At 38.1% G+C, this 23356-nt stretch overlaps 1 protein-coding gene across 8 annotated transcripts in view; it reads right to left on the bottom strand.

Moving 5' to 3' along the window:
* The window catches only part of Fmnl2 (formin like 2), a 299204-nt gene that overhangs the window by 49103 nt on the left and 226745 nt on the right, over nucleotides 1-23356 (bottom strand). For all 8 annotated transcript variants that reach the window (XM_074070795.1, XM_074070794.1, XM_074070797.1 and 5 more), the window contains exon 9: nucleotides 22708-22801. In XM_074070795.1, coding sequence (XP_073926896.1) covers nucleotides 22708-22801 — 94 coding nt within the window. The remainder of the gene's footprint in view (nucleotides 1-22707; nucleotides 22802-23356) is intronic.

The following is a 23356-nucleotide window of genomic DNA, read 5'->3' as shown; positions in this document are numbered from 1 at the left end:
AAACTAGGACTGCTGTCACCAGTACAGTCTGCTGTGGTTTGGAAGTTGAATGTCCCCCAAAAGCCCATGTGTTAAAGGTTTGGTCCCCAAAAGGGCACAATTCAGAGACACTGTGAAACCTTAAGAAGTGGTCCCTAGTGGGAGGTCCCTAGTTTATTGTGGGCATGCCCTTAAAGGGGAATGTGGGACCCTGGTTCTTCCTGTCTTTGACTCCTGATTCATGATGTAAGTAAGCAGTAGGCTCCACTATACATTTTGTCAGAACAAAATGTGCTGTCCTCATTGGAGACTCAAAGCAATAGGGTCAACCAATCTTGGACTAGAGTTTCCAGAACTACAAGCAAAAATAAGACTCTTCTCTTTATTAGTCAATTACCTTAGGTATTTATTTCATTATTGTTAACATGATGCTAACTAATACACAATCTAAACCATAGTTATCTATTTTAAACTTGTTACTCCCCTACCAACTTGACCATGTGATTTTTTTTTATTGTTTATTCATTTATTCATATGTGTATACATTGTTTGAACCATTTCTCCTCTCTGCCCCCCACTTCTCTCTCCCCACCCCTTTCGCTTCCAGGCAGAACCTGCTCTGCACTCTTCTCCAATTCTGTTGAAGAGAAAACATAAAAGGAAATAAGAAAGACCTAGCATTTTTGCTAGCTTGAAATAAATAAAGATAGCTATACAGAGAGATTCCTAGCATCACCTCTATGCACATGTGTATTGCAACCCAAATTGGTTCATCTCTACCAGACCTCTTCACTACTTCCCGGTCACCTTCCCATAGTGGCCTTTGTCAGTTTAAGATAACTTCATTAGCTCCTCTACAGTGAGCACATCAAACACTTTCAAGTTTTAGGATCCCTTCCCTTTCCCTATTCCCCCTATATGCGCTCTCCCCTTAGTTTGTGACCCATGTCCAATAGTATTGCTACGTTTGTTTCAGGTCCATAATCTGCATATGAGGAAGAACATGTGATTTTTGGCTTTCTGAGCCTGGCTAACTTTGCTTAAGATGATGTTCTCCAGTTCCATCCATTTACTTGTGAATGACAAAATTTCGTTTTTTGTGGCTGAGTAAAATTCCATTGTGTATAAATACATTTTCTTAATCCATTCGTTGGTAGTAAGGCATCTTAGCTGTTTCCTTAACTTGGTTATTGTGAATAGTGCCACAATAAACATGAGTGTGCAGGTGCTCTGGAGTAATCTGAGTCACAGTCTTTTGGGCATATCCTTAGGAGTGGGATTGCTGGATCATATGGCAGATCTATGTTTAGTTTTTGAAGAAGCCTCCGTATTGTTTCCAAAGTGATGTACTAGCTTACATTCCCACCAGCAGTGTATGAGGGTTCCTTTCCCCCCCCGCCCCGCATCCTCACCAACATTTGCTGGTGGTGGTGTTTTTGATGATAGCTATTCTAACAGGGGTGAGATGGAATCTTAGTGTGGTTTTGATTTGCATTTCCTTTAGACCATGTGATTTTTCATTCTTATTTACAATTGAAGGCACTCATCATTTTATTATCTAGGCTGCTAGTTTTTGTATCTGCAGCCAAAGAAGCACTTAACCTTTCTCAGATGGAGCTATTTGAAAATATACACATAATACATATTACACACATAGGCACGTGTAGAGAAAACTTTACATAGAATCATAAATCTGTAGAATTGGAAGAGTTACAAGAAGCATCTGACTAAATTCTCACCTAAAGCAAGAACACACATCACAAGATGTGAGACGTGCCAGGAAACCTTTTAGCCTCTTGCCCTTCCTTTGTACTGAGTACTGATCTCTTCTGAGCATCCTTCTAGCCCGATCTTTTTACCCCTCTCCTTTTAGGCTGTGGTTCTATGGAAGAGTTTACCTTCTAGTTACAATCATCTTCTCTATTTGGGTACCTCCCCACATATACCAATTATCTCAGTTTAACCAATTCTGTCATTTACTATTTTCAGGGCACAACTGAAAAATCTGACCTTAGGCATTTTACCAGCACTTAAAAAATTAGAGAAGTGGAATGATGCATGACTATCATCTCAGCTGTTGGGAGGAAGAGGCAGGAGAATCAGGAGTTCAAGGTGAGATCCTATCTCAAAAACAAAAAAAACCAAATTGAATTTAATGAAAACAAAATTTATTCTCTTTGCCTGAAAAATAAATTTCCAGATTGTATTTGTTCAGAGGTTACTTTCTTTTCAAAATTATACTAATTGAGTAAGATGAATAGATTTTTATTCTCTTATATCTATCCCATATTCAGTGGCTTATTCAACCTTCTTTTAAATTTTCTTAATTTCTTGGCTTCATATCCATTGTCATGGTCACTAACTTGATCCAGGCCTCAGTACTGAACTTCCTATCTTCAAACTCCAGCATCTCTCCCCTCAAATATATTTTATGCAGAGCTACAAGACTGATGAAAATTTACCTAATTTATATAAATGTCTATCTCAGATTTCCAGAACCAAATGGAAGGCATATAAAGCATTTTGTAAACTGTAAAGTGCTATTTGACCCTTTTTTCACTCCTACTGTTATTTACTTCCAGTTGAGATTATTTTTTTAATCGCAGATTTCAAATTTTTTCACCAGTACTTCCTTGGAACCTTATTCACACTTGCCTCCTGGTCATACTTTCTTCTGTAGCATGGGACCAGATATTTTCCTTATTAACCAGCACAAGTATTTTGACTTTTATTGCATTCTGAAACAGACTTCCTGCCAATGTCTGACCCAGAATTCTCTCTACCAAATCAAAGACTTTTCTCTTCCTTATGATCCTGCTCAGAACCTGTCCCCTCTACCTTTGTGCTCCCTATAAGCAATCCTATCTGCCCTGAATTTTACTATAATTTCAAACACTCCAATAATCTCTGTGGTCTACAACTATTCTCATTCAGTTTGGTTTTTTGGTAGAAAACTGTATGAGCATATATACAGAAAATGCTTGGAATGTGATATGTTTTGTAAGGTTGTAAATGACCCCTGAGTTACATGGATCTGGATAAATATCCAGAGTTGGATTTACTAGAGCACACCAGTAGGCTTCTCCCCTCCTTATTCCTACTTTGTAGTACATACTTGAGAATTAACAAAATAATATATAATAGCCAGTTGGCACCAAGCAAACAATAAGCAATAACATGATAATTTTATTAAAGGAAAATTTTATATATATATACATATATACATACATATATATATATACATACATATATATATATATATATATATATATATATATATATATACACACACACACACACAACTTAAATTTATTGACTGTTTCCAACGTGGATGAAAATGGAATAGACTCATAAACTCTGCTCATGTTTTCTTTCAGACAATAACTGCTAATTTAAAAGAAATCAACTGAACAAAACCCTTATGCATTGACTATGGATTCAACATATATTTTTTAATGTGCTTACATTATTCAGTGTTCTACAAATGTTTCACTGTCTAGTGAAATTTGAGCTTGATTCACCTGGAAGTCAAGCTCAATAAGCATATTCATTGTTAACAGCACCTAAAACTTTGGTTTAAATTATAATTGGGAATAAAAACATAAATATAAGCAAAATTATTAAAGCTTGGAATTACTGTCCTCTTCTTGTTGGCCTGGATGTACATTTGGCCCTTAACTGAATACCTATCAAAGTCAGTCCTATCTTTCTCAAGGAAATAGAAAACTCTGTGGGAGAGAAATCATGCCTTTTATTTTATGTCAAACACCCTGAACCCTGTGACATGCTAAGAAATATCTGTGCTGGCTCAACAAGTCCTTAGAAGTTTAAATGAACTTTGATTTTGATAAGTAGTTCTCAAGGAAAAGTAACGACACTTAATGTGTTCAGTTTTGCAGAGATGTTACACTAAAGATAGCTGAGCATCTTTAGAAACGAAAACTAGACAGAGAAGATTAAGTAGGGGGAATATCTAATCTGCACAAGAGGAACATTCCACCCATGTCAAGAATAATTATTTCTCAAACATCCCAAACAATAGGAATAAATCCACAAAAACAGTAGCACCAATGTCTCTCCAAATCTCGTTTGTTTCCTTTTAGGGCTCACTGTGATGTATACAAATACCTTTATGCAATTACTCATAATAGCTGTCCATACATAAACACATATATGATTTATCCTATCCTTTCTAGGTAGTATCTCAGTTATTTTAATAGCTATAATTGAACCAAGATGCTTATTTAATAAAATAGTTAATGTAGCCCCATTTCTAGGGTTTAGCACTGAACTTTATAACCATTAAAGTAACCTACAACTTTAAAAATAACTGTTTCTATTTTCACGGAATATGAAACTACTTTTAAGAGCCGCTAAAACAAATATGAAATACTTAGGTCTCAAGATTTAGGGTGGTTTTTTTTTTTTTGCTTTCGAAGTATACTTACTATACAAGTCAGGGTGGAGTGAGAGAAAAAGAGTAGGAAGGCAACTCTTCCACACAGGAAGAAGAAACTAGTGTGATCCTAAAACAGGCCTTTAGCATTACTCCGAAAAATAAGTGCTAGAATAGCCACCCAATCCTAGCCAGGGACTGAAAACTTCCATTCTAGTATTTTCTGGAGGTAGGGATGATATCACCAAAGCTGTAATAGCTTTAACTTCAATTTTCAAATCAACTCACAGCACAGTGTGAAGCACTGTGTCCCTTACAACCACACAATACCTAAAAGGCAAAGAAACACTTCCCAATTAAAAACTCCAGGTTTAAGACCCAGCACCAGTCTCCATTTCAGATTCTGTGGGGTCTCACAGTGCCATGCAGCTCTCTCTGCTGTCTCTCAGGGTGCTGTTGTTATCTTTCAAGAATATGAAGTAAGGACACATACAGTTGGCAAAGAGTATAGGCCTTAGAAGTGGTATTTTTATATGAATAAATAAGAACACACAACCCTGTTTTCTTTTTTAAAGTGGCTGCTACATTTAAAATGGAGAATGAGGCTCCCTTTTATACAAAATTGTGCTGAGACTTGAAGAGAGAGGGGAGGTGTCTAACTAAAGTCAGGCTGAGAAGCAATGGGTCTCTACAATCGCTCACTAGCAAATGGGACAACCTAGTGTTCTCTGAGCACCACTATCCTCTTGTATTTCTTTTTCTCTCTTTTTTAAGCTCCCCAGGCTCACAGAAAAGGAAGGTCCTGATGATGTTAGAAGTGAACAGAGACAGCAGCTGAGAGCAGATGACTGTATGAAGAGGAAGAAACCCACGGAAAGAGAACTATGAATGGCAAAATTTCTGAAACAAATCACAGAGCCCAAACACATCTTACCCAATCAAAGTGACCTCATGCTGAATGCACTGCCAAGTGAATATTTTGGCAAAACAAGAACAATTTCTTTACTAAGTCTATCTTCTTTAGCTGCTACTTGTAACCTCGCAGCTTTGTGGCAATATAAAGACTTTGATAAGCAATGAGGCCTTTTGAAATGTGCCCCTAATTTTCAGTTGCAACCATTCTTGTCACATGCCCCATCCTCTTTGAGAGTAAAGACTTGGAGCAAACTGAACTCCTTAAAACTTTATTAAAATAGCACTTTCTTGGCATAAAATCACATCTTCGCTCTCTTTAGCTGCTGTGATAGGCTGAATAATGTACTTCCCACACCAAGGGGTCCACGTCCCAACCCCTGGTACCTGTGATTGTGTTACTTTACGTGGTAAAAGGGACTTTGTAGATGTGATTAAGTTAAGGAGTGTGAGATAGGGAGATTGTCTGGATGGACCTAATGTAATCACACGGGTCCTTAAAAGAAGAAGGCTAGAGAATTACAGTCAGAAAAGAAACAGCAATGTGGCAACAGAAGCAGAAACAGAGACAAGATGCTATGTTGCTGGCTTTGAACTTGAAGAAAGTAGCTGTGAACCAAGAAATGTAGGTGACCTCTAGAAGCTAAAAAAGAACAAGAAAAATGAACTTTGTCCTGGAGTCTCCAGAAGACCACTACCCTATTGACTTTTTAAAAATACTTCTGATCTACAGGACTGTAAAATAATAAATGTGTGCTATTTTAAGCCATTCAATTTGTGGTCATTTGTTATAGCAGCAATAAAAAACTAATACCTGATGAACTCTTGTTCATCCTAGACTCACATAAGGCACTTTTCTCTGAGAGCTCTGCCTGACCTGCCCTCCTCCTCCTATCTTGTCTTGGTTAGCTATTCCTCCTTTGGCATGCACCATTTACCTTTACAAAGCCACTATTACACCTGTCAAAATATTTATTTGCTTCCTCAACAGCTTGAGATGCTCCCTTTTGAGCACAGTGCCTGTGTTTTATTTATTTTTATTTCCAGTGTTTATCAATGTGTCTGACATGTACAGGGCGTGACTCACACCTTAATGATTAGCAAGATAGCAGTGTTTGCTTCCTCACTATAAGAAAAGACAGGAGATTCCAAGATGGCAACTAGAGGGAGGAAGCAGAAAGCAAGAATCCTACAGTGAAATCTTGGAAAGACACTGGAGACACACTTTGCAGGCATAATCACTGAGAAGAGGCATAACTTTGACCCCTCCAAACCTCCAGCCGGCGCAGAGCATCTCCACTTCACGTTAAACGGAGAAACCAGGAAGGCCCCCAGGCCACCAGTCACCGCAACCAGACGGTTTGGGAAGATGTAGACCAGGTGAGCTTTGCAGTACCACGGTACTCCCACAGACAAGCCTGGGCCAGAGCAGCATAGCCCCCTGGACAGACTGACCTCCACCAGGGGAAAAAAGAGAAACTGACTAATAAGTAATAAGAACAATAAAGACACGAGGGAAAGGGGGGGGGCGCGCACTGAGCGCCGAAGATTGGGGGAAGGGCATCCTTCCCGGGACTGTAAATAAACAAGCCAGGCCGGCAGGAGAGCCTCTGGCAGGAGCGGGGGCGCGCACCCAGCAACCAGGAGGAGGAAAGCTTGTGAGAGTGGAGGAGGGAGGAAAACTCCACAGGAGAGGAGGGAAGACCCACTTCTCATGTGAACTGTAAACAACCACGGCAGCTGGCAGGAGCAGCAGCACCGCCCAGTAATCAGGAGCAGGAAAGCTTGTGAAAGTGGCGGTGGGAGGAAAACTCCACAGGAGAGGGGGGAGGACACACCTCCCACATGAACTGTAAATAAACACGCAGGCCTGAGAAAGCAGGTGCAGTGTCACCTTTCCCAGTGAGCTTGGAAAGGGGAAAGCCTGCAGCAGGGGCTCCTGCACAAGACAAATCTGAACAAACAAAGCCTGTGGGGCCAGGTGAGTGCTAAACTCACCCCAGAGATCTGCATAAATAACGCCCCCAGCAACAGCAGGCTGACAGCAGCCGGCAGGCAAGACACAGCTATAGATACCATTCTCAGAACTGTCTCCACACTTTTTTTTTCTTCTTCTCCCTACCTTTGATGAAAGAACAACTGAATTACACCTGCATGCTGAAAAACTTACTGAAACTGTATTGCATTTGAACTTGGGACACTTGGTGGGTTTTGTGCGTGTGTGTGTGTGTGTGTGTGTGTGTGTGTGTGTAGTTTTGTTCTACTTTATGTGTCCCCTTTGATGACACAACTACAGAACAACATCTGAGGCACCATCTCCAGGACTGGAGACTGAGACGGACACCCAAATTATTAAGACTGAAACTTCACTGCATTTGAACTTGGAGATTTTTTGGTTTTTTGGGTTTTTTTTAATTTTCCATTTTTCATTTTATTTTAATTCATTTTTATATATAGATATTTCTTTCATTTACTTATTTTTTATTTTTATTCTTATCTTTATTTTTTTTATTTTTGATTTTCAATCCTCTGTCTCTCTAATGTCTGTTCAGCTTACTGTCAATTAGTACACTAATGCTCCCTGTTCATACCTTTGAAACTTTCTTGTCTGATACGCTCTTCTGTTTTCTTCTTCTTGTCTGTGCATTTGTTTTTCCCTTTTAACTTCTTGCTTTCCATCTCAGCTCACCCTTCCATTCTAAATATTACCAATGTTATTATTACAAGCTAGAAAATACTTAATTGCACACAGTACAGGGACAGTAACAACACCAAAGACAATGACGGGAAGACAGAAAAAACAGGGAAACCAGTTTCCCCACAGCAAAAAATTAGTACAGGAACCAGAGGGGAATGAAGAGAACAGATACTCAGATCCAGACTCCAACAAAATGAAGATAAACTATGCCAAAGGACCCAATGAAGCCCACAAGAATAATTTAAAAGAAGACATACTACAGGTACCCAATGAGAATTTTATAGAGATGATACTGGACAGGGTTAACCAAAATGTACAGGAGACACTCAAGAAATTCCAAGACAACAAAAATAGAGAATTTGAAAAAACAAAAGAAGAAATAAAGGAAACCATAGAAGCACTGTATAAACACCAAAGTGAAACAGAGAACACGATGAATGAACGGATAAATGAACTCAGGACAAAAAGAGACAACATTAAAGAGGAAATCACCCACGATACGGAAAACCTCAGAAAAAAGAACAAAACAGAACTGCAAAACAAAACGGAAGGCCAATCCAGCAGAATAGAACAAACAGAAGACAGAACCTCAGGACTTGAAGATGAAATGGTAATTAAAGGAAATACCGAAGAACTATTAATTAAACAACTCAAGACCCGTGAAAAGAAAATGCAAGAACTCACCGACTCCATCAAAAGACCAAACTTGAGAATCATGGGCATCGAAGAAGGAGAAGGTGCAAGTGAAGGGAATGCATAATATATTCAACAAAATAATAACGGAAAATTTCCCAAATCTAGAGAAAGATATTCACATACAGATGCAAGAGGTCTCCTGGACACCAAACAGACCAGATCAAAATAGAACTACCCCACGACATACCATCATTAAAACAACAAGGTCAGAAACTAAGGAAAGAATATTGAAGGCTGCAAGAGAGAAAAAACAAGTAACATACAAAGGTAAACTCATCAAAATCACAGCAGACTTCTCAACAGAAACATTAAAAGCAAGAAGAGCATGGGGTGAGATCTTCTGGGCACTGAATGAAAATAACTTCAACCCCAGGATGCTCTACCCAGCAAAACTATCATTCAAAATAGATGGAGCAATAAAAGTCTTCCATGATAAGCAGAAACTAAAACAATATGTGACCACAAAGCCACCACTACAAAAGACTCTGCAAGGGATTCTGCACACAGAAAGTGAAACCCAACTTAACCATGAAAAGATAGGCAGCACCAAACCACAGGAAAAGAAAAAGCAAGACAGTAGAGAGTAACCTCAACTTAGGTACACACAATCAAACCTTCAAACAACTAAGACAACTAAATGACAGGAATCACCACATACCAATCAGTACCAACACTTAATGTTAACGGACTTAATTCACCCATCAAAAGGCACCGCTTGATGAAATGGATTAAAAAGGAAGATCCAACAATTTGTTGATTACAGGAGACCCATCTCACTGACAGAAATAAGCATAGGCTTAGGATGAAAGCCTAGAAGAAGATTTACCAAGCCAATAGCCCCCAAAAACAGACAGGAGTAGCAATACTTATCTCTGACAAAGTAGACTTCAAACCTACATAGATCAAATGAGAAAAAGAAGGACATTCCATGCTAATAAAAGGGGAAATAGACCAAAAGGAAATAATAATTATCAACCTGTATGCACCCAATGTCAACGCACCCAATTTCATCAAACATACCCTGAAAGACCTAAAAGCATATATAAACGCCCACACAGTGGTTGTGGGAGACTTTAACACCCCATTATCATCAATAGATAGGTCATCCAAACAAAAAATCAACAAAGAAATCCAAGATCTAAAATATGCAATAGCTCAAATGGATCTAGTCGATGTCTACAGAACATTTCATCCAACTTCTACACAGTACACATTCTTCTCAGCAGCCCATGGAACCTTCTTCAAAATAGATGATATCCTAGGGCACAAAGCAAGTCTCAGCAAATATAAGAAAATAGAAATTATACCATGCATTCTATCTGATCACAATGCAGTAAAAGTAGAACTCAACAACAAAAGTAAAGACAAAAAACATGCAAACAGCTGGAAACTAAATAACTCATTACTCAATGAAGAATGGATCATTGATGAAATAAAAGAGGAAATTAAAAAGTTTCTGAAAGTCAATGAAAATGAAAACAACCTACCGGAACATATGGGACACAGCAAAGGCAGTCCTGACAAGAAAGTTTATAGCCATGAGTGCATATATTAAAATGACTGAAAGATCCCAAATTAATGACCTAATGATACATCTCAAACTCCTAGAAAAACAAGAACAAGCAAATCCCAAAACAAATAGAAGGAGAGAAATAATAAAGAGCTGAAATCAACAAAATAGAAACCAAAAAAACCATACAAAGAATTAATGAAACAAAAAGTTGGTTCTTTGAAAAAATAAACAAGATTGATAGACCCCTGGCAAACCTGACTAAAATGAGGAGAGAAAAAACCCAAATTAGTAGAATCAGGAATGCAAAAGGGGAGATAACAACAAACACCATGGAAGTCCAGGAAATCATCAGAGACTACTTTGAGAACCTATATTCAAATAAATTTAAAAATCTTAAAGAAATGGACAGATTTCTAGATACATATGATCATCCAAAACTGAACCAAGAAGAAATTAATCACCTGAATAGATCTATAACACAAAATGAAATTGAAGCAGCAATCAAGAGTCTCCCCAAAAAGAAAAGTCCAGGACCTGATGGATTCTCTGCTGAATTCTATCAGACCTTTAAAGAAGAACTGATACCAACCCTCCTTAAACTGTTCCACGAAATATTAAGGGAAGGAAAACTGCCAAACACATTTTATGAAGCCAGTATTACACTTATCCCAAAACCAGGCAAAGACACCTCCAAAAAGGAGAACTATAGGCCAATCTCCTTAATGAACAATGACGCAAAAATCCTCAACAAAATAATGGCAAACCGAATTCAACAACACATCAAAAAGATCATTCACCACGACCAAGTAGGCTTCATCCCAGGGATGCAGGGGTGGTTCAACATACGAAAATCAATAAACGTAATAAACCACATTAACAGAAGCAAAGACAAAAACCACTTGATCATCTCAATAGATGCAGAAAAAGCCTTTGATAAGATCCAACACCAATTCATGATAAATGCTCTAAGAAAACTAGGAATAGAAGGAAAGTACCTCAACATTATAAAAGCTATATATGACAAACCTACAGCCAGCATTATACTTAACGGAGAAAAACTGAAACCATTCCCTCTAAAATCAGGAACCAGACAAGGATGCCCACTATCTCCACTCTATTCAACATAGTGCTGGAATTCCTAGCCAGAGCAATTAGGCAAGAAGAAGGAATAAAAGGAATACAAATGGGTAAGGAAACTGTCAAAATATCCCTATTTTTAGATGACATGATCCTATACCTTAAAGACCAAAAAAACCCTACTCAGAAGCTTCTAGATATCATCAATAGCTATAGCAATGTAGAAGAATATAAAATCAACAAAGAAAAATCATTAGCATTTCTACATACACTAACAATGAGCAAACTGAAAAAGAATGTATGAAAACAATTCCGTTTACAATAGCCTCAAAAAAAATCAAATACCTAGGTGTAAACCTAACAAAAGATGTGAAAGGCCTCTACAAGGAAAACTATACACTTCTGAAGAAAGAGATTGAGGAAGACTATAGAAAGTGGAGAGATCTCCCATGCTCATGGATTGGGAGAATCAACATAGTAAAAATGTCGATACTCCCAAAAGTAATCTACATGTTTAATGCAATTCCCATCAAAATTCCAATGACTTTCATTAAAGAGATCGAAAAATCTACTGTGAAATTTATATGGAAACACAAGAGGCCACGAATAGCCAAGGCAATACTCAGTCAAAAGAACAATGCAGGAGGTATCACAATACCTGACTTCAAACTATATTACAAAACAATAACAATAAAAACAGCATGGTACTGGCACAAAAACAGACATGAAGACCACTGGAACAGAATAGAGGACCCAGATATAAAGCCACACAACTATAACCAACTTGTCTTTGACAAAGGAGCTAAAAATATACGATGGAGAGATAGCCTCTTCAACAAAAACTGCTGGGAAAACTGGTTAGCAGTCTGCAAAAAATTGAAACTAGATCCATTTATATCACCCTATACCAATATTAACTCAAAATGGATCAAAGATCTTAATATAAGACCCCAAACTCTAAAGTTGATACAGGAAAGAGTAGGAAATACTCTGGAGTTAGTAGGTATAGGTAAGAACTTTCTCAACGAAATCCCAGCAGCACAGCAACTAAGAGATAGCATAGATAAATGGGACCTCATAAAGCTAAAAAGCTTCTGTTCATCAAAAGAAATGGTCTCTAAACTGAAGAGAACACCCACAGAGTGGGAGAAAATATTTGCCAGCTATACATCAGACAAAGGACTGATAACCAGTATATATAGGGAACTTAAAAAACTAAATTCTCCCAAAATTAATGAACCAATAAAGAAATGGGCAAGTGAACTAAACAGAACTTTCTCAAAAGAAGAAATTCAAATGGCCAAAAAACACATGAAAAAATGCTCACCATCTCTAGCAATAAAGGAAATGCAAATTAAAACCACACTAAGATTCCACCTCACCCCTGTTAGAATAGCCATCATTAGCATCACCAACAACAACAGGTGTTGGGGAGGATGCAAGGAAAAAGGAACCCTCTTACACTGTTGGTGGGAATGTAAATTAGTACAATCACTCTGGAAAAAAATTTGGAGGCTACTTAAAAAGCTAGACATTGATCTACCATTTGATCCAGCAATACCACTCTTGGGGATATACTCAAAAGACTGTGACACAGGTTACTCCAGAGGCACCTGCACACCCATGTTTATTGCGGCACTATTCACAATAGCCAAGTTATGGAAACAGCCAAGATGCCCCACCACTGACGAATGGATTAAGAAAGTGTGATATCTATACACAATGGAATTTTATGCAGCCATGAAGAAGAACAAAATGTTATCATTCGCTGGTAAATGGATGGAATTGGAGAACATCATTCTGAGTGAGGTTAGCCTGGCCCAAAAGACCAAAAATCGTATGTTCTCCCTCATACGTGGAGACTAGATCAAGGGCAAACACAACAATGGGATTGGACTTTGAGCACATGACAAAAGTGAGAGCACACAAGGGAGGGGTGAGGATAGGTAAGACACCTAAAAAATTAGCTAGCATTTGTTGCCCTTATGCAGAGAAACTAAAGCAGATACTTTAAAAGCAACTGAGGCCAATAGGAAAAGGGGACCAGGAACTCGAGAAAAGGTTAGATCAAAAAGAATTAACCTAGAAGGTATCACACACGCACAGGAAATTAATGTGAGTCAACTCCCTGTATAGCTATCCTTATCTCAACCATCAAAAACCCTTGTTCCTTCCTATTATTGCTTATACTCTCTCTACAACAAAATTAGAAATAAGGGCAAAATAGTTTCTGCTGGGTATTGAGGGGCGGGGGGGAGAGGGAGGGGGCGGAGTGGGTGGTAAGGGAGGGGGTGGGGGCAGGGGGGAGAAATGACCCAAGCCTTGTATGCACATATGAATAAAAAAAAGAAAAGACAATGATGATAAATAACTAGTGTATTATCAGGAAATGAACCTGGGAAATACTACGTCAATGGCTCCTTTCTCCTTTAGGAGGTTCTCACAATACCATTTTAAGTATGTTTGCTTGAAGGAGCATACATCCTCTCTACCTCTAAGCAAAAATTTATTAAAACTTCAGTCATGAATTAAAATGGGTTGAATGAAGAGAAGAGAGAAAATAGAAGAGGAACAACTGCAAATATTTTGGTAACTCTCAGTCACTGAGGTAGACTGTATTTTCCAAAGATAGCCATGCTGTGTCTCCCGTCCCACATGCTATTCTGTACAGTGATGCAGCCAATGCCCTCTTCAACAAAGAAAGCCACTGCCTCCCACTTGTACCTGGGTTGGCCTCAGATCCTCACTGGTAACTAAAAGAATACAAAAGTGACACTGTCTGACTTGGAAGACTACCTCAACTGACACACCAAAACCTCTTCCTCTGAGTGTTTGTTCTCCAGTGCTCCTTCCTGGGGTACTCCCTCTCCCTTGGGAGCCAGATGCCATGCTGTGAGAAGCCCAAACCTGGTGCAGTTCTACAAGGTTGATTTTCCCAGCTGAGCCTTCAAAGCATCCCAACCCAACACTAGATACCTTAGTGAAAAGTAGCCTCCTGATGAATTCCTATCTCCTGTTGATTGTATCTTCCCAGAGAGGCACTAGACACAACAGAGCAGAGATGATTCCAGCTATGCTGGCCTGACTTCCTGACTTGTAGAATCCCCAAACCTAGTAAAACTAAGTTTGGGCTATTCGTTATCCATAGCAATAACTGCAGCAGTTAATAAACAGACGATAAAACTTAGTAGTGTTAATACTTCATGAGACTGAATTTGCTTTCTAACCTGAGGAAGATGAGCCAGAGAAGAGTCTGGTGAATTAGCCCAATCTGCTTATGGTCTAGTGACACACATACATGACTCTAGACTATGAGATTTGAGAAACTAGAAAAAGAAAGTACCCTTCCTTCCATGTCAAAAATGTTACCATTTATGGAGTTATCTGGATGGTCTGTGTGGATTTTTAATCCCATGCCCTCAAATGTTTAAAGAGGTAAGATTAGACAGATTAAACTCAAAGGGATGCTGGAAGCACACCAAATGTCTGCCCTTCTCTCTGTCCCATTTGGGCCACTGTGAATAAAACTTGACAAATTTTCTTAAATCAACTTAAGAAAATGTAGCACATGTGTTTTCAAATGTCCCGTAACTAAACCACATCAGCTTTCTTAGGAAGCCTTCTAGCAACAGATGGAAAAGGGAGCCACTACTGCCAAGATTGTTGTGTACAAGAGAGCCAGTGGCCTTGAGTGACTTGTTTCAGAAGGCTCCACATTATCTATACTGGAAGGTCAGAAGTGAGAGGGAGTGGGCCCTTAATATCCAAACATGGGCTTTTTTTGCTCAAGCCAGATGCTGTCATATGGAAGCAGATGAGAACGCAGTTATAGTCAATCTGGAATCCTCATGAATTTCAAGTACATGTCCCAGATGCAGCCTGCAGAGTTGATGGTTCAAAGCTCGCGGAGGGTTTTATCACTTGTGTCACAGCAGGCCATTCTACGACACAGTCTATGTGGCCTCAGTACTTCTTGTCTTTGATTTAAATGGAGCTTTTTTTTTTTAACCAGACTTTCGGAGACATTTTTTTAAAGTAAGGTAATTTATTCAAAAATGTACTGGGAAAAACAGTAAGACTAAGGAAAAAAGTTGAAGGGAACAGGTCTAGGTTATAGATCTAAGATTCCTATGGGAAATTGGATTTAATACAGTGTTTATAAATCTAAATTGGGGGGGGAGGCTGGAAGGGTGCTCAAGGGGTAGAGCACTTGCCTAGCAAGCCCAAGAGTCTAAGTTCAAGTGCTAGTACTGCAAAAAAGAAAAAGAAAAAAGAAAAAAATTGTCTTCCCAGATGTGGACTCACACCCCAGTCCCAGAGATGTGCCAGAGTCTTCTCTTAAGCAAAAACACCATATTTCCCTTTTTGTCTTTTATGTTTTTCTTCTATAAAACTGGAGAACAGGAGGGTGGAACAGGTTCTGCATGGGGGCATGCAGGGAGGAGGTGGGGAAAGGGGTGGGAGGACGAACATAGTGCAAATAATGTGAACACATGTATATAAAAGCAAAAATGACACCTGCTGAAACTGTTCTAGGAATTAGGGGAGAGGGATGAAAGAGCAGTGGAGGGGCTGAATTCAAGTATGATACATTTGATATATTGTAAGAACCTTTATAAATGCTACAATGTACCCCCACCCAGCACAACGATAAAATAAATAAATAAATCTAAAGTGGGGGCTGGTGGAGGTCCTTCACCAGTAGGTGCACTTTTATGACCCAGTGAATTGCTAGCTATGGTACATGTTGTTTGGGAGAGAAAAGAAACCATGAACAGAACCCTGAAGTATTTATGGAGACTCGGCAGGAAGGGCACAACCACAGTCTAGCCTCATTTTAGAAATGCCTGCCCATCTGACAAGCATTCTTCTCCAGGCTCCTTGTCAAGTCTGTGCGTTTTTTGACATCCTTCCAATCTACCCTTTCCTCTGAGTAAGTTTCTTCTTCTTCTTACAGAGAAGACCTTGAACTATTACAAACACCAAAAACAGTGACCTTTACTTCTAAAAGTGTTTTTTCCCCTGTCTGATGGACTCAGTGCTCAAAAACAGATAGAGCCATGCAACTAAGAAATAATCAATTTAGGGAAGATAATTGTACATCCTTCCACATGACTAAGTTAGCCAATAAGGAGAAACAGATGAGTCATGGTTCTCACCTGGTCCTCATTTCAGGATCACAGATTTTCCTAAGGAGGTGTTTCAACACCAAAACCAGATGTATTAATTCAAGGAGTATAATGGTTGACTGATAAAGATCCAGTCCTCATCTACTCACACTCATGTTTTTTTGGCATGTCACAAACCACAGATAGTTCAAGTTTACCAGCAGGATTTATTATAATTAAAACTCATTTATCATCATATGCACTGAGGTGGTGAATATGCCTGCTTAGGAACATCAGGCTCAGCACCAATCATACCATAATAAGCAAGGCTATAGGCTTCCCTCTGTACAGTATCACTCAATTATATTCCTAAAACATGTACATCAGATGTCAGAAAACTCACAGCAAGATTCTTTGGAACAAAAATAGGAAAAAATAGAAACATTAAATTGTTGAGATTCTGAATATCAACTGAAACATGAGAAAATGATGTAATCATATATAAAATTTTATCAAGAGCCAAAAGATACTTTCTTTTAATGTACATTTGAATTAATTAATTTGTGCTGGTCAAATGAGATTAGTTGTTTAAGGGGTGAAGGCCATAAAATTCCTACTATATACTTAAGATGAATGGCCTATAAATTTCCTTTCAGCTCCTTGGTTTTAACAATGACCAAAGGTCAAAGTGTCTGGCTATGTGAAAGCACATCACTTTTTTTCACAAAAAGTAGGTGTTGTATTCTGTTCCACCCCTCACACCCAGTAGAAACAGGGACAATCCTTTTTTCCTTCTCCTAAAAGGACTATGAAACTTTAAAAGCAATTGTCTCAAAGGTAAAACACTCCCTTTGGTCCTGCTATGCCCCAGAATCCTAGTATGGTATGCTCTGCCATGTGTGGCTCCATGGGTGTTATTCACTAACCAAAACCCGTCATGCACAGGCACCCAGAATAGATGGGGAATAAGGTTTAATAAACAACTGGTTCCAAGCCTCCCTAAAGCCAGATTTCAATGACATTTTGGCTAAAAAGATTAGAGAATACACCCTTTACCACAATGTATAAGAAAAAAACTGGCTCACAGAAAGATAGAAGAAAAAGAGAAGAGGGAGGGATTTAAGAGACTGAAACTGTGAAAACAAGATTAACACAAAATTGAGGCAGACATTTTTTTCTACCCTAAGACTGAATAAACAGGTTGACACTCTTTTGACTATTCAAAATAACCAAGTTTCTGAAGGGCACATTCCTGCCTTGATCTCTTTCACATGGCAATTACAATAATCCTTTGGCTTGGGAGGTCTACATGGATGCCACAGCTTAAGGTAAATGAAGGCCAAGAGCTGCCAGCTCTGTCCTTGACTCTTCTCCACATGGCATAGTTTCTTGCAGGTACCTATGCCAAGGAGATACAGAATCCAAACACCCATCATCATTCATGAGTAGTAACAGAAATAAGGCAGTTTTGTTAATGCTCTAAAAACTCAAGTCAAAATTTAGTTTTCGAAACTACTAGCCAGCTATTAGACTTAGTATTACTACTTTTTTCCTTCAACTAAACACATAGTATGTCAAATTAGATAAACCATACACAATTTTTTAAATTATCATATATTAGTTGCACAAAGAGGCTTCATTGTGATAGTTCCATAAATGTATATAATGTACTTTGACCAAATTCACCCTGTTACTGTTTCTTGCCTCCACTGCTATATTTTAAAGTGGTTTTAATGGGTTTTATTATCATTCTATTTTCATACATCCATACTTTGATCATACTCACCCTACTTCACCCTCAATTTTCCCCCTCCTGCTTCCTGTTAGCTCCCAGCTCTAAGTGGTGTTCCCTAAACATACACAGAAAGTTCAAACTCACTTCTGCAACTATATGTCTGCCTACTATGTATATAAAACATTCTACCTTAACTAAGAGAAAACAAAAACTAATCCATCTTAGAAACTGCTGAAATTCTGATCATCTTTAAGACATATTTAACCTGCAGTATAAATGGATGCATGTTATAAACTCTACCAAGGGTCCACTAATAACAGTGTAGTAAATGCTTCCAGAGTAGGAAGGGCATGCATGTGATATTTTCAAATGTGAACCAATGATAAAGATTTGGAAGTTCTATAAGCAGCATATGCTATTCTATGTACCTTCATTTTAAATCCATTGACCCAAACATACCTCCTTATTTATAATTATAAAATTTACATTTTATACATGACATGTAAGAACATTCACACATTCTTGACTCTTTAATCTATTTGTTTTGGAACCATAATATGAATTTAAGGATTATTATTCTTCATCATTTTCTTAGAACCCAGATATTTTTCCAATACCACTGAAGCTGAATAGATAAAAAGGCAATATTTGGTTCTCTCTAAGGTTAGCAGAAACAAAATGAATGTGAAAATCTTAAAGTACTGACTGGGGGAAGGGAGCAAATACAACAGAGAGATAGAGGAGTGTTTGCCCTGTTAACAGGATTGAAATTTCCTAACTGACAGGATCACAGCAGCACTCTCTAGTCATATGGCAACTCTTGCAGTGAGCACAATTAAGGGGGTTGGATCTGAAGTCCTGCCTAACTCAGTATATTTCCTTATTTCCCTCAAGAGATTCACAAATATTTCCACACAAATTTCAGCATAGTTTCATGGAAGTTGAGTATTAAGAATACCAAATCCTAGTATTACACTCATCCCCAAACCTGACAAGGACACAAACTAAAAGGACAACTACAGGCCAATCTCCTTAATTAACATTGATGCAAAAATCCTCAATAAAATTATGGCAAACCAAATCTAACAATGTATCATAAAAATCATTCACCATGACCAAGTCAGCTTCATTCTAGGGGTGCTGGGATGGTTCAACATATACAAATCTTTAAATGTAATACAGCACATCAATAGAAGCAAAGACAAAATCACTTGATCATCTCAATAGATGCAGAAAAAGCCTTCGATAAGATTCAATACCATTTCATGAAAAAAAGTCTGAGGAAACTAGGAATAGAAGGAATGTACCTAAACATTATAAAGGCTATATATGACAAACCTAGCAAACATACTTAATGGAGAAAAACTGAAACCATTTCCCCTAAAGTCAAGAATGAGATGAGGGTGCCCACTTTCCCCACTCCTATTTGATATAGTCCTGAAATTTCTAACCAGAGCAATAAGGCAAGAAGAAGAAATAAAAGAAATACAAACAGGTAAAGAAGTAGTCAAACTATCCCTATTTGCAGATGATATGATCTTATACTTTAAAGACCCAAAAAACTCCACCTGAAAACTCCTAGATACCATAAACAGCTTCAGCAAAGTAGCAGGATACAAAACCAACTTACAAAAATCAGTTGCCTTTCTATTCACCAACAATGAACAGATTGAGAAAGAATATATGAAAACAATTCCATTTACAATAGCCTCAAAAAAACCCTCAAATATCTAGGAGTAAACTTAACAAAGGATGTAAATGACCTCTACAAGGAGAACTGCAAGTCATTGAAGAAAGAGATCAAAAAAGACTACAGAAGGTGGAAAGATCTCTCATGCTCATGGATTAGCAGAATCAACATAGTAAAAATGGCTACACTACCAAAAGCAATCTACATGTTCAATGTAATTCCATCAAAATCCCAATGACATTCATCACAGAGACTAAAAAAATCTACCCTAAAGTTCATTTGGAAACACAAAAGACTGTGAATAGCCAAGGCAATACTGAGCAAAAAGAGCAATGTTGGAGGTATCACAATACCCAACTTCAAGCTATACTACAGAGCCATAGCAATAAAAACAGCATGGTACTGGCACAAAAACAGACAGGAAGACCAGTGGAACAGAACAGAGGACCCAGATATGAATCCATGCAACTACACACACCTAATCTTCGACAAAGTTGCCAAAAACATATGATGGAGAAAAGACAGCCTCTTTGACAAATGTTGCTGGGAAAAGGATTATCTGCCTGCAGAAATCTGAAACTAGATCCATGCTTGCCACCCTGTACTAATATCAACTCAAAGTGGATTAAGGACCTTAATGTCAGACCTGAAACCTTGCAGTTAGTATAGGAAAGAGCACAGAATACATTGGAAGCAATAGGTGTAGGCAAGGACTTCCTCAGTAGAACTCAAGTGGCTCAGCAACTAAGACAAAGGATTGACAAGTGAGACTACATGAAATTAAAAAGCTTCTGTACAACAAAAGAAATGGTCTCTAAATTGAAGAGGCTACCCGAAGAACGGAAGAAAAATCTTTGCTAGCTATACATCAGACAAGGGACTGATAACCAGGATATACAGGGAGTTCAAAAATCTAAACTCCCCAAAAATCAACGACCCAATAAAGAAGTGGGCAACTGAACTAAATAGAACTTTTTCAAAGGAAGAAGTCCAAATGACTAAAAAACACATGAAAAAATGCTTACCATCCCTGGCCATAAAGGAAATGAAAACTGAAACCACACTAAGATTCCACCTCACCCCTGTTAGAATTGCTACCATCAAGAACACCACGAACAACAAATGGTGGCAAGGATGCAGGGGAAAAGGAACCCTCATACACTGTTGGTGGGAATATAGGCTAGTACAACCACTATGGAAAACAATATGGCAGCTTCTTAAAAAACTAAAATTAGATCTGCCATATGATCCAGGAATCCCACTCCTAGGGATACCAAAAGGAATGCAATGCTTATTACAAAGGCAGCGGCACATCCATGTTTATTGCAGTGCTATTTGCAATGGCCAAGCTATGATGTCCCACTACCAATGAATGGATTAAGAAAATGCTGTATTCACACACAATGAAATTTTATTCAGCCACAAAAAAGAATACAATTTTGCCATTTTCAGGTAAATGGATGGAACTGAAGAACATCATCTTAAGTGAAGTTAGTCAGACTCAGAAGGCCAAAAATCACATGTTCTATGGGAAGGGGACTAGGAAGTAGTGAAGAGCTCTGGTGGAGATGAACCAATGTGGACTGTAATACACACATGCATGGAAGCAATGCTAAGAGTCTCCCTGCATAGCTATCCTTATCTCCAACTAGCAAAAACACCATGTTTTTCTTATTATCTTTTGTTTTTTATTCAATAAAATTGGAGAACAAGAGGGTGGAACAGGTTCTGCCAGAGGTGGGAAGGGGGGAAGTGGTCCAAATAAGGTATACACATGTAAGTAAATGTAAAAACTACAAACTTAAAAAGAAAAGAATACCAAATCCTAAACCTGACTCTGCCACCAATCTAGCTATATGACCATGGGTAAACCATGTATGTGAGTTTTCCTCTTCTGTAAGCTTAAGACATTAATAATTTTCTCAAAGATGTTATTAAAGAATCAAATGATTTCATGTGTGTCACTGGTATAGCCCTGGCATATAGGAGGTGCTTAACAAATACTATGAGTTCTATACCAGAGGCTTTCAGTAAAGATAACAGAAAACTTGGAAGTCGCTCTATGATTAGGATTTTAATACATCCTGAGTCTTAATCCAGAAAAAATTAGAATTAAGTAGGACTGCCATGATAAGGCACAATTTGGTTAAGGGTGCTATACTGTAACCCAGAGCACCAAGTGCCTTCAACATTCTCCAGAGACTTCTTTTTTTTTAGTGTTCTCCTCAAAGTAGCCTGAAATGGAAGCATAAAACAGAAGAGCAATCAGGCACTCTGCCTGGCCTTATAACATTGTCCACTACCCCTAAGGGAAGCTGGCAAGTATCTCAGTCAAGATGTCTCAATATTTTGGATCAGAACCCTTGGTCACATTACTTTGTGTAATGGTTTCTTCAGTCAGTTTCCATTTTCAGCTATGCACGTTCATCACTTTATTGTTCTTCGGTAGTGGACACTTAGTTAAAATTACAAACTCCATATTTATTTGACAGATTTTTTCATAGCATCCAGCAAAGCAATGATAATAAATACAATTTGGGGGAAGTAGCTATGATGAAAGGATTCATAACACTTAAATGATATCATTTACATAGTGTCAACACTAAAGAAAGCCATATACGTGTAACAAAACCTGTTTTCAAACTGGCTATTCTATGTCCTTCAAAGGAAAATGAGCACTGCAAATATTTTTAACTTACGCTGGAAATGAGGCACCCAAAGAAAACTTAATCCGTCCACTTAGGATATGTTGACTAAGATAATTTCCTCCTTTCTCAGTGAGAAAATCAGCTGTTGTACTCCTAGTCCTTACAACAAATGAAAAGGCAAATCATTCTGTTCAAAGATATCCAAATATGAGATGTTTGCATGGGCCTTCTTTTTTAAACTATGGTGCATCCTACCTCCTTGAAGTTATCAAAAGCTGATAAAATGATTTCATGCCCGCCTCTGACAAGACAAACAGCTGCCAAAAGCTCTAAGACAAGGGCTTTTGTTCTGTCAAAACAAGAAGAAAGAAGAAAAACACAAATCAGTGAAAGTGACATGATGAGTCAGCTACTCCTTCCTTCCAAGAAGGACATGAGGATAATAAAATATTTGCCCATGTTTTTTTAAACTTTCATTAACTAAAGGACATTCATATTAAGGCACATTTGGAGACCTCTCCTGACTTCTAAATACATGGTTTCTCTAAAACAGCAATGTGGAAGGCATGTTTTCCACTCCAAAAATTACAAATTATTTACTAATGAAAACTAACTCATTCAGTCAAATCATCAAGTGACTCAGAAAATATAGTTGAAAACTTTTTAGCTGAGGAGCTAAAAACAATGGGAAACTTGGGAATAGGCAGAGAAGTACTGGTTAAGTATTTTCTCTGGTTTCAGAGTCAGAGATGTCAGAAGGAAAAAGTTCGAAATTAATTTTTTACATTTCAAATCTGCTCACTTCCAGATGGAGCCACAAAAATCCTACGTGACAGTACAAGTTTCTGTCATTCCTTCTTAGGCAAGAGATCTGGAAGGTTTGGATTACAAGTATACTAATACA

The sequence above is a fragment of the Castor canadensis genome, chromosome 4 (assembly GCF_047511655.1).
Source record: "Castor canadensis chromosome 4, mCasCan1.hap1v2, whole genome shotgun sequence".
NCBI lineage: Eukaryota > Metazoa > Chordata > Mammalia > Rodentia > Castoridae > Castor > Castor canadensis.
This window is presented reverse-complemented; position numbering and strand designations above follow the sequence as displayed.